This window comes from Schistocerca americana, chromosome 2 (genome assembly GCF_021461395.2).
Source record: "Schistocerca americana isolate TAMUIC-IGC-003095 chromosome 2, iqSchAmer2.1, whole genome shotgun sequence".
NCBI classification, from domain to species: domain Eukaryota; kingdom Metazoa; phylum Arthropoda; class Insecta; order Orthoptera; family Acrididae; genus Schistocerca; species Schistocerca americana.
The window spans coordinates 385471388-385485078 of NC_060120.1; the positions used below are offsets into that span (position 1 = coordinate 385471388).

General features: G+C 36.7%; 1 protein-coding gene across 1 annotated transcript in view; it reads right to left on the minus strand.

Moving 5' to 3' along the window:
* LOC124596197 (serine-threonine kinase receptor-associated protein-like) overlaps window positions 1-8038 on the minus strand; it is an 84911-nt gene extending 76873 nt beyond the window's left edge. The window contains 1 exon segment of the mRNA XM_047135243.1: window positions 7851-8038. Coding sequence (XP_046991199.1) covers window positions 7851-7965 — 115 coding nt within the window. The 5' untranslated portion in view covers window positions 7966-8038.
* Window positions 8039-13691: the final 5653 nt, after the last annotated feature.

Below are 13691 nucleotides of genomic sequence, written 5' to 3' on the forward strand. Positions count from 1 at the left end.
GAATGTTTCTGAAGCTCCTGTATGTAGTGGTAGATGACATTACTGAAACTCCATACAATATCAGTTTAACACTTCACAATATTCAGATGATGCTGACTCTGTGGATGACTACAGAAAGGTGCTCCATGTGGTAATCAGTGCACGCAGATGCCAAGCAGAGTCATTCTATATCAAATCACCCAATAAAAAATAAATTTTACACCCACCTCCTTAGATTTTCATGAAATTTGGCTCAAATGGTTCTAATACCATCCTGACAACACCTGCAATTTTTTTTTTGCTGTATCTCTTAGAGTTTTTTTTATAAATTTTTAAAGTTTTTATGTTTTGCGTTTTCTGAACCTTCGGAAATGGTCAGTTTAATTTGTATTCAAAACTTTAAATTTGCTTATCTTAAAAACTCTTTTAGATAACATCATGAATTTTTGCAGCAAGTTTATTTATTATACATATTTGAAGATACAAATGATGCTATTAAAATATATTAATATTTTCTATGAAAAAATATATATATATATATATATATATATATATATATATATATATATATATATATATATATATGTATTTTTTCTTTTTTTTTTAACAGATGTTTTGTTTTATAAGAATTGCAATATCTCGAGCCTCAGACCTGATAGAATGCTCAAATTTGTTTTAATTTACTCTTAAACATATAGGCTACTTGATAAAACTAAAATAATGATGGCTTTTTAACATGTTTATTAATTATAGTAGATTACATTAGAATTATGTACAAAGATAGTTTACTTACGACACTTATGTATAACCCAACTGATTGCTTGAAACATTGAATTTTTTGAGTAATTTTGTCTTTTTAACAAACATTAATGCTGATTCAAACTGTTTTTCCACTTCATCCACGAGCTTTCAGTTCTTTTGATACAGTCTTTTTTAAAGTAATACATTCGCCCAGTGCCGCTTGATTGAGGTGCGTCTACTACACAGACTATGTGCTCCAAAGGCACTATGCAGGAATCTTCTCTTTCAGGCCAATAAAATGATGCAGCGGGTCCTGAAGGATGTAGAAATAGAATTTCTGCATCTTCTTCATCATTGAATATTGTTTTTACCAGTCCAAAGTACCAGTTACCATCATAATTTGCAGCCACATAGCAATTTATGGATGGTTCAACACGAACCCAATCAGAAGAAGAATGGAAAGAAAAGACTAAGGAGGGTTTTACACTATCTGTAGTCCTTCTAATTTCAAGGTTGTTTGTTGGAAGTGGTTTGAAGTTATGAAAACTTCTAGTTCCAGGAATGGTTCGGGTTCCTGAAAAACGTTTTTCTAGTTTTAACTGTAGCAAATCAGCTTCTTTTTTGTCAATAAAGTGAAAATGAATGTTTTCAATATTTTTTTCACAAAACTTATACACATCGATTGCTGTCATTATTTGTTCTTTGTCTGAAAGCTGTAGACTGGCTTTCCTTAAAATTCTTTTAATAGTTCCTCCTAGGCCATCACAAATTGACTTCCCATGACTTGTTGCAAAAAAAGAGTGTTGGGCCTTCAAATTAAAGTCTCTCAAGTGTTCAGTCAAATTTTTTAAACTGCTTCTATTTTTGTACTGCCCAGCACAACCATCTGTAAAGTAGTGAACTGAGTCAATGTCAGTATGATGTAATGGCAGCCACTTTGTAATTTCTTTTTGTACAAAGTTAACAAAACCAGTTCATGTTCTTGGTCATCACTAATAAAACAGTGGTTGGAAACAAAAACATTGTTTTCCTCATTTCTTAGAAAAACTCCAACTGGGTGTAGAGTACAACCACCTCTATTCCAGTGGTAACTTTGGATCTCATTTTGTATAACAAAGGAATAATTTTCACTGAAATCCATCACAATAATTGCTGTTTTGGGTGGTGGGTCTTCTTTCAATCTTTTAAAGGCTGCTGATTGGGATTTTGCTATAAACGAGTGTGGGGTGAGCTTTTCCAATGACCTAACCAATAAAGAAATGTAGTCTTCAACACTGATAGACTGTTTGATCATTTGTGCCCTGTCTGTGTTAACCCACTGACTGATTACAATTTCTTCTTCTAAATCATAATCTTCACTTAGTTTTTCAGTTAAGCACTCCGTTAGTGCAGTATTTGCAGGACAGCTGTTGCAATGATTGAGCATGCAGTTTTGGTTTTCTGTGTTGCACACAAGCATCTTAATTAGGACTTTATAAGATTCTTCAATTTTCACAGCATCCAGTAATAGTTTAACATTCTGGTGGATACTGCATACACATACAGTGTGTGTGCCTGCAGCACCAGCAAGGATACACCATTTAGGTCTCAAGAAACAAAATTTTGAAAATCCTACTTCTAACTTGGGATTCTCCCATTTGAAAGAATAACAGAGTTCTATCAAGTTACACAAAATGAGTCTTTTTGCATGTACACATTTTTTTGAACACTTACTTTGTCTTTTGTTCCAGGTAGCACTCTGGAACTTTCATCCTTTTCATAAAAATCTGTTACAAGTCTTACTGTATTTTCAGAAAGAGTTTTACCTTTTTTTAGACCAGGAGTTTCCAAAACACCCTTTTCAGATTTTATTTCGAGTCCAAGAATCTGGAGCCAAGGTCAGAATCTGGATTTTTCTAGACCTCCCAACAGATGAAATCTTCTCTTTCATAAGAGAAATCATTACATCAAAATCCTTTGCTTTCTCAACCACACTTTTATCTTCTTCGTCATCATCAGAACTTGGTGCATCATATTGTAATGCTTTTGAAACCGCCTTTTTTGCAGTCTTTTCAATACTGCTAACCTTCCTATTAAAATAAGACTCTTTACTTTGTTCTGACAAGCCATGAAGCTTTATCGGTGTTAAACCTAAATAATCAAGAGCAATGTTTGTTTGTACGAGGGATTCATTTCTGGATTCCAATGATTCTAATTCAACCATGACTTCATCATCTGTTTCACTTTCATTGACTTCAACTCTTAATTTTTCCTCACAAAAGTTACGGAATGTTGAGCAAAGATTTTGTCCAGGTTGTGTGCTAATATTTTTTTGTCAGTAATTGTTTAGAAAGATCCAAGCCTACACTTCTCAACGATTTTTTGATGGGCTTTTTGTGTTTTTTTAGTGGGTCTACACATGTTGTTTGATACTTTTCAAAAACATTTAAAAAGTAGTAGCTGTGGTGTGAACATATATTCTTAAATTCACACAGATTAATTCCAGATCTTAAGTGGATCAAATCTTTTTCTTCCTCACTCAATTCTGATACCGGTTGTAACTTTTTTGAAGGTGTGTAGGTTGTTTGGAAACAGTCAGATTTTTTAAATAACCCTACACTACAGGTTTGAATATCGGACATACTGATTTCACTTTTGGTCTGATTACTGTTCTGGTTAATTTTATAGGATATTGAAAAAGAATCTCTGTAAACTAAGCAACAGTACTTACTGAGAGTTCGAATAAACTTAATAAAATACTATCCAAGCACTATTTAACACTGTAATAATTTTTTACTGCAAAACACAGGAGTAACAATACAAAATCCAAGTGTACATTGTTACTCCAAGAAGACAAAAACTTATTTTCGGTGTCTAAGTCACTTGGCATTTTTTATTTTTACAATATAATTAATATTATTTTAAAAATTAGATAACTATTAAACAGGTTAAAAAGCCAACAATTTTTCTTTTATCTAATAGCCTATACAACTAAGAGTATTTTAAAACAAATTTGAGCTTTCTATCAGGTCTGAGACTCTAGATATTGCAGTTTTTGTAAAACTGAACATCCGTTAGCTAAAAAAAATATTAAAAAACTTATAAATTTTTTTCATTTTGAAGAATTTAATATATCTTTATGGTAATTTTTTTTTAACATTTAGATATAATACACAAACTTATTCCAAAATTTCATACTGATATCTTGAGTATTCTTTAATATACAAATTTTTTTAGTTGTGAGGACACGTTTAAGTTACAATTTCCGACTGCTGAAACAAAGCCAAATCTAATAACTTTAAAAATTTATAAAAAAACTATAAGAGATAGAGCAAAAAAATTTTACAAGTGCTTTCAGGGTGATAAAAGAAGTAATTGTACCAAGTTTCATCAAAATCTGACATGGTTGGTGTCAATGCTTGGGTGACTTGACGTGGAATGACCCAGCAACATTCTACCTTTGGTACATGGATATAGCACACAATGCTGAAAGGTGACAAAAACATGCCACAGGGTGGGTTGAAAAACGCAAAATAGTACTCATGCCTTTTCTCCAAAGCTCTCATGATTTTATCATGACCAGTGCCACAACATACACCCCACTGTGGTTATAAGCACATCTCTGATGTTTATTAGTATTGTAGAAGTTGACAGCCTCTATAACACTGTCCTGTGTCTACAAAGCTCACCGACTGCCGACTTTTACAGTAGCCTAAACCATGGGTGAGCCACCTGTCATCACCAGATCACAGAGGAGAATGCGATATAATAAGAGGAGAGTTTGTATCCGTGCTTTACGAAAAATCCTTTAAATCTTGAATGAAATACTGACAATGTAAGCAAGAAAACTAGTCTTTTTTTCTTATGACTTGTTAGTATCCCAGGTGCAGCTCAAAATGCACACAGAATGTCCTGTCAAATGGACTAATCCATGCAGAAACCTATTCCTAACTGGCCTTGCTCTTCTTGTGTCAGGTCAGAAATGTCAAACACGTACAAGCATCTTAAGTCATCATTAGCACTCAGAAGGATGAACACAGTTAATTACCTCAAAAGGTAGGTGTGTGTGTGTGTGTGTGTGTGTGTGTGTGTGTGTGTGCGCGCGCGCGAGCGAGCACTCACGCACAAATCCAGGAAGGTAACTGTACTGCTCTCACGCTGATGGTGAGCAGAGTCTCAAGATTTTTTTGAAGTAAGTGTAACGTTGCAGCTATATGTGCTTACCACATGTAATTAAAAACGTAGAAACCTTTTAGTTCGTCAGACACAGTGTTCCATTCTTCGGTCTTCAACAGTCAGGTTTGTCACAACAGGTAGCATAGAGTTCCATGTATCATCATCATAATATTACTCAAAATATTCATTATAAAACAAATCTTTTAAAAAGGTAAAACTAAAAAACTGATACTCATGAGTCTATGCCCTGTATGGTTCGACCAACAGTCAACACCTTCCTCAACAAGTGTTCTGTGTAGTTTAAGCAACACTGCCCAATGCTTGCTCATAAAAGCCTTGAATGGCACATTCACAAACTATCATCCTAGTGCCAGAGTGGAAAACTGTATGTACAGACGATTGAAACAAGAAAGAGACACCAGCAAGGATAAAATTTGCCGATCTAAGACTTAACCGAAATACTAAATGGACCTTATCATTGTCATTAAAAAAATCACTGAGTTAAGCACACCATATGCTGCAGTTACTCTGCATATGATAGATGTTCCGACCACTGCAACAAACTCACATACGTTGAATAATTGGCAAGCACAGTCATTCTTAGAGAGCCTTTCCTGCACATGTCACCAATGTTCTGCATTCTACAACAGGAATAACCTGTATTTGCAGAGTTAATTCAAAACCATCTATCTAGCATGAGGCACAACTCCATTTGTAGTAAGTAACCCATACCTCATATCTCAGACGAGGAAAGCTTTGTGCCACATTAAACACTATACTGAAATGTTTAAGGCTGACAACATATTCTCAATGTGGATAGTGTTGGTTTAGCAGAGTTATGTTTTGCTGTGATACCCAGGAACTACTGGAGCAATATAGTTCATATTATATTATCTTGAATAGAAGGAAAGTCCTGCCATATTCAACAATTTGTTGTTTGGTTTCTGGCTGAAACATTACATTCAGTCCAATTATGAACATTTTTATCATGGGTCAGAAAATAGTTCAGAAGCTAAGTGCCTAATAATTCTTTACATAACACTTTTTTTTAAACTTTTGACTCATTATGTTCCTAAACTGATAAATCAGATTTACAGGACTTAGCTAAACAAAGGAATGAAACACTAAGTTCAATGAACAGAAGAAAATTTTAAACGTAGTGACTGCCCTTGCAGTTTTTGTAGTTTATGTATGATATACACACACAATAAATATTAAAATGCTCACCACTGGATTGTCTGTTACCTTAAACAGGTTTTCTGAATTTACCTTGCAGTTTTAGTTTACGATGAAAGGCGCTTTATTAATGAGAAAATGCATTAAATATGGCACAAATGTAAATATTAGGCTGTGCTAAAGTCAATCTGATACCATAATCTCCCCCCCCACCCCTCCAGCCAATATTCGTTTGTTTCACTAACTCACAGCAAAACTGTCATAGTGGAATTGTAAAGAGTTCACGGATATTGTTAAACATTAACTAACCAAGCAAATATCACATTCTGGCAAGAAAGTAGATTCCCTTTAATCCACCAAACTATCACCTTTCAATCTAACCTAGACATCAGCATATATTACAAATTGTTTTGTCACCACAACCCAGATTTTAGAGGGGGGCCCATGTCAAAGTCTGTTATTACAATTCACAAATGATTTGTAAAAATCGTTACATGAGGCATTGTCATTACTGGAAAATTTATGCATTCCAATATGATGAACACAAATGCACCCACCAAATGAATGTGAATTCAACATCTGATCTCTGACCAGCAATCTGCTATTGCTTATAGTGCATAAGATACCATGTTACTATGGTTGCATAGCCCCTCTGTTATCTAACATGTGTATCTGTAATCACCAATTCTAAAATTGTCCACACACTTCTCAAATCTACTACACTGTAGAAGTAACAAGCCTACCACACAGGGACCATTATCAATCTCTGCCTTATCTTAAATATTCTATTTAACATGTTCATCAAACAAGTTTCAGAGCTATAAGAAGCTTTCCAAACCAACTTTAAAAAGTTATAATTCATTTACTTGAAACGTGAGACTAGGCCAGGTGTACATTAAGACAACATTTCATTTCACTCTCAGTTTAATATGAGTCCAGCTGTCACTACTCCATCCACAACGAAATATCTCGTTATTGCAAGGGTGTACGTATTCCTACAGAAATTCAGTCTCCATCATTACTAATTAAAACTAATACTATATAAATCACATCACTTGGGCAGTTTATTTCCTACTGATATATACTCAATTTGAAAGATTATTTTCATTGGTGTACATTGCTTAGGCGGACGCTATGCTTACTTAAAAACCAATTTGTATCATTAACATTTAAAACTGATGGAACCACGATCCTACTGAACCTCTCTGGAGACCCTAAAACCATATTCCTTCCTACTAATAACTACGGGGAAAAAATTTGCGGTAGGCCTAGCTGTAGAGGTGTTATTGTGACAACTTTGGATGTGATAAGCACAACTACTTGATGATACCTCCCTTGTCGTAACTTAAAACATGAAAACTGCGGGAACAGTTAATTACAAGAAGGTCGAAAAATCATTCCCCACATTAATTCACATAAGCCAAGAAATTACGAGTTTCCCCCGGCTTCCGCTGTCAGATTTCATATATTTGGATAATTTATGTAATTGGGAAGGAATTCCATAAAGCTGTAAAGAAAAGGGCCACTGATCAAATGATGAAGGCCTTCTAGTCGACCAGTCGGTGAAGGTTATTTACACTGAATTAGATCAAGGCTGACTTGCTACACAACAAAGCTTCACTCTTACGCTTTAAATTACAGCACCTTATAACAAAGACATCTCTTTTTTAACTGCTTTCACTATGCACACAAGCGAAACATTAACACAAGCGAACATACACAAATGCGATTTAACGAGATTAAATAGGCCATGGAAACTAGGTCAGTATTTAAGCAACAGACAACAGAGCACGACATACCTTTGCAAGCCGATATTAAAAAGTATCCACATTCCGTTATATCACTAAAAGCTAAATGCACTACTGGTCTAGTATGTCCACTGCAAGTCAAAGGAGTCTGTCTCAAATTAGCCATTTTCTCAAAACCGTTTATACACACTACCCTCGTGTTTCGTCCGTGGCATACGTAGTCGTTTTCGGATGAGACTGCTGCTCTAATCGAAAGTGCAATAACGTGATCGACTTCTGTATCGATTAAACGCATGCTCGCTATTATCGATATTAGGTGAGGAAATATTTTTCACTGCGTTTACATGCGATACATCTTCTGAAACACGAAATCCGAATTTAGAAAACCGTTTTCGATTTCGTGTTTTTATGTTAAGGTCTGAAGCGCATTAGCTAGCCGAGTTAAATATGGTGCCCGGAAAACAGCTATTACAGTTTCTGATTTAATCAGCGCAATCGCCCAATCTCGTCAATTAGATGAGGTGTAAACAGCTTCAGTCTTATATTTCTACCAATCCTGCGCTATACAAAAAGCCGCTCCGTCCATACTAATCCAAAATTTTTAAAACCAAAATGAAATATGACAGCGCAGCGTGTTTCAAAACAGGATGCGTTTACATTGGAGCGAAAGACGAATTGGAAAGCCGGCAACTAGGAGCGGATTTGCAAATTCGATCTTGAAGCATTTACATGACCAGCCAGAAGTGGTATTATGGTATCGGATAACGAAATCCGATTTTGGGAGCTCCATGTAAACGGGGTGTATGTAATCCTCCACAAGTACTGAAAACTTGGGATCTGCATCCCCCCCCTCCCCCCCTCCGCACGGAAAGACCTCACTGTCATATAACAAAGTGACATTAAATACTGGATCATTTTTTTTCTTTATTGTTATTTTCAAACACGTACAAACAGGCAGGCTGTCAGCAGCATGTTACGCCGCTCTTCAGCCATAGAGTAGATAAATAAACAACAGAAAGAATACACAGATGTGACATAACGGTGGGTAATAAAACAGTAGACACATAAAGACAAACACGGAGCCGTTCACACTCGATGATAATCCACACTACAAACTGTTGCCACGACGCACTAACTCTGAAGATGGCGATGGCACAGGTGAACGATGGAGTGTGACGTTGAACACTGAACACTAAACACGACGGCACACACGAGACACTGATGGCGATGATCTCCGGCGCGATAATGTCCACTTAGCGTGTACGAGTCCGGGGACCTGCCAAGAGGGGAAGAAGGGTGAGGTGGGGGAGAGGGGAGAACAAAGATGCCAATGGCTGAGGAGATGGGGGGAGGAGGAGAGGGACAGGGGAGGGGGAGCCCGGGGGAGGAGTGGAGAGAAATGGAGGAGGGAGGGAAGAGGGAGGGAAGGGTGGGATGGTGCCCAAAGGAGCAAAAACAGGAAGAGGGAGGGAGGATCAAAGTTGGTAGGAGGGGTAGATGGAGGGGAGGAGGGCATCATCAGGGAGAGGGAGCTGGCGGAAGCCACCTTGGGAGAGGGTAAGGAGGGTGGAGAGGTGGAGACCGGGTGGGACGTGGGAATACAGGCGCGGCAGTGGGCGGGGGCGGGAGAGGATGGGCGAGACAAGCGGGTGAGGAGGATCGAGTTTGCGGGAGGTGTACAGGATCCGTATCCTTTCAAGGAAAAGGAGGAGGTGGGGGAACGGAATGAGATCGTACAGGATGCACGTGGGGGAGGGGAGACGGATGCGATAGGCGAGGCGGAGAGCATGGCGTTCAAGGATTTGAAGGGATTCATAAAAGGTAGGGGGGGCGGAGATCCAGGCCGGATGGGCGTAACAAAGGATAGGGCGGATGAGGGAGTTATAGGTGTGGAGTATGGTGGAGGGGTCCAGACCCCACGTACGGCCGGAAAGGAGCTTGAGGAGACGGAGTCGGGAGAGTGCCTTGGCTTGGATTGTCCGGAGATGGGGGGTCCAGGAGAGCCGACGATCGAGGGTGACGGCAAGGTACTTAAGGGTGGTGGTGAGGGCGATAGGACGGCCATAGATGGTGAGATAGAAATCAAGAAGGCGGAAGGAAGGGTGGTTTTGCCTACAATGATCGTCTGGGTTTTGGAGGGATTGACCTTCAACCACTGGTTGCACCAAGCGGTGAACCGGTCAAGATGGGATTGGAGAAGGTGCTGGGAGCGCTGCAGGGTGGGGGCAAGGGCAAGGAAGGCGGTGTCATTGGCAAAATATTGGATAAATGAAACCACTGTTTTTATATGGCCACAAGCTTCTATATCACAGAGTAACTCTTGAACAGAGATAATTATTTACTTATAAGAACAATCTGTAAACAGCCAGCATGTAACCACACAGATACTTTGCACTTTTTTGTAATATGTGTTCTATGTTTGTTCTGTTGACACTTTCCACATCAAAACATTTATCGCAGATACAATTTATGGAACACATAACTAACTATCTTTCTTTAAATTATAAAGTGAAAAATTTGGAAATTAGTGGGGGTCAATAAAATGACAATGAAAGATAATTAAAAATTAATTTGACTTCTCATCACAGAAAAAATATATAACCAGAAATCTACCTGTGACTAACCATTATCATCCCATCATGTTCTGTTGCACTAAGGTTAATTCACCACAGTTAGTAATTACGGTCACTAAAACATTACCGGTACTGCTAATATTTGTGGCCACAGCGACAGTTTATACTCCTTAGTTTCACCAGTACTACATTTACCAATTACTAAAATAGATTGCAGAACACAGTAATACTATACTGACAGTACGATATATTCTTCATTATAATATTAATAAATGTCCCTCAGAAAACATAACTAATATACATAACAATAGGGTGTAGAATAATAACCGCTACTGTTCACTACAGAAGGTGATTGTATTTAACAAATAAATGGTTTTGGTCTTGTGCCTGTCTTCAGGTGGTTTACATTCATTTACAATTTTCTGTACTCAATGTCAGAGATCACTGTTTAAATAAAAACAAATAATGTGATAATAATTAAATAGACACAACTGAACAATTGGAAGTGACAAGATGTGTTGAAAAATATTATAGCACTTACATATAGCTGTAGTATCCTTATCTTTTCCAAATTGTATGTATCACACTTTTTTTATAAATATATATCAGTGTTTTTACACTGTAAGCATCATTAGTCACCATGGTAGTTAGTGGTATTTCCGTATGTGCCTTTGATACCGTAGTGGCACATTACAAGTTGTGATTCCACAATTATGTAACAATTTCATTTTCATAATGTGTAATATCTGTCTTGCTTTTGTGTGTGAAACATTTCTGCACATCTTAGATCCAAGCTCTTTGACCATAACTTTTCTTATCCAATGTAAGCAAGTTGGATGTTGTGAGTGGTTGCGCTTCTGAACTCTACAAACACCTGAAGTGCCATTACTGCATAAACAGCATAATATAGAAGTACCAATAATTACCATAGTGTCTAATACACAGTTACATCGTAAGAAGTCGAAATATATTTGCAAAAAATGTGATATATGTAATGTAGGAATGCTATGGATACTCCAGCTATATGTAAGTGCTACAGCATTTTTCAAAACATTTCACTTAGCCACTTCCAGTTGTTTCAGTTGTGTCTACTCAGTCATCATCACAATATTTGTTTTTTATTTAAACAGTAATCTCCAACACTGAGTATAGGAACATGTAAATGATGGTAAGCCAACTGAAGACTGGCACAAGCCCGAAACCTTCTATTGTGACTGGTAGTCGTTATCATTCAGCTGCATTCATTATGGATAAAATTCGCACACAGAACAATGCTTTACAATTTGATACACATTTTGTTTCTCCGTTTTATAATTTGGGTGTGATATTAATGTACAAGCAAACAGTACACACTTGTAAAATTTATTTCTTGTTTTTGTGCTCTGGCAATATAGAATTCAACTGAAATATAACGATGTGCATCTTTCACTGTCATCCAGTATAATTCTTTATGCAAATGCATTTAAGATTAAAAAGGTAGTGAAATATATTGTACTGCATTCATTAATGGTTCAATAAAACATGATTAAGCACACATTCAATATATGATGAAAGATTAGTTGGCAATATAAAATTAATATCAATGTATCTTTTCGATTATAATTCAGAGGTTCTGGACTATATCTTATTGCATTTATTACTGGTCCATGACCAAGTGCACATGCAGCAGATGATGTAGCACTAGTCAAGAATAACAGAAAGAATATGTGACAATGGTAATTATCTGCGACTCAGTGTGTCTTGCTGTTTCGCTGGTAAAGTCAGATACCAAAATTATAAAGGTCATAGGTTAATTCCCTGATCACTTCTACAATTTTAATCTGTTACTTATCGCTTTTCTCACCTCTAGCACTGCTTGTTAGTGCGAAAAACGCTGAGATGCACCATGATCGTGTTTCCACATTAAACAGTAGATCTTATCTATAACTGGGTGGGTAAGTCACTTCAAAGGTTAAAAGAAGGCAAGGCCATTATCGATAGGAACATGCCTAGTAAAGCACTGTGGTGTTCAAACCATCCTTTGGCTTGATGACAGCTTTAGCTTACATACTGGATACCATTGATATAAAAAAAATGGAAGAAAATATAATAGATACACAACAGACAAACAATTGCAACAAAGTTTTACTTTTACCAGGTTTTGACACAGACTATGGGTGTCTTCATCAGAAAATTCATGATTACCTAAAAAGATTACAAACAAACATTAACATAGAGGAAACGAAAGAATAACCTGTTTTCATCCCAAACAGATTTTAAGAAGACTGTACTCAAATGTAATAACTAATGAACGATTTTAAAACCAATAATTCTCTTTTCACATAAAATATTACATTAAGAAATTAATTTTAAAATCACATAAAATTAAAGACACTGGGTCTGACATAAAGCTGGTAAATGCTAGTAAAAGCTACATGAAGTAGCATGGTGCATGCTACTAAGAGCTGTGAGAGATAACAGCTGGAGGTGGCACATGCTGAAGTTGCCACAATGTGAACACAGAACAAATTACGCCATGTAGTAACAATCGAAGATAATGGCTACTTAATTTATGAAAAACATTTTAAATGCTATATATATGTTCATCCCAAATTTCGATAGCCAGTATCATGCAAAATGAAAGATTATAATGGACAATGCAAAACAAAATATTAGACACATTTTTGTGCAAAACGATTACAATGTAATAAATAAAAAAAGGAAGAGGTAAACGATATCATAGAATCTACTATAAGAAGTAGATGTCAACTTTACACATTTCTAAATAAGATCTTTATACCATTAAAATTTTTTATTGCATAATTGCAACTGTTCATTATCTCTATATCACTGCTCCAGATGTATATAAATGCTAACTGTCTCAATGTTCCATACCACGTGTTTGTGCGCACACACACACACCCACACACACACACACTCACACACACACACACACACACACACACATATATATATATATATATACATACATATATATATATATATATATATATATATATAGAGAGAGAGAGAGAGAGAGAGAGAGAGAGAGAGAGGGGAAACCTTTGCCTTTACATACAACTGCTTGTGTCTGTATATGTGCGGATAGATATGTATGTGTGTGCGAGTGTATACCTGTCCCTTTTTCCCCCTAAGGTAAGTCTTTCCACTCCCGGGATTGGAATGACTCCTTACCCTCTCCCTTAAAACCCACATCCTTTCGTCTTTCCCTCTCGTTCCCTCTTTCCTGATGAAGCAATAGTGGGTTGCGAAAGCTTGAATTTTGTGTGTGTGTTTGTGTTTGTTAGTGTCTCTATCAACATACCAATGCTTTCGTTTC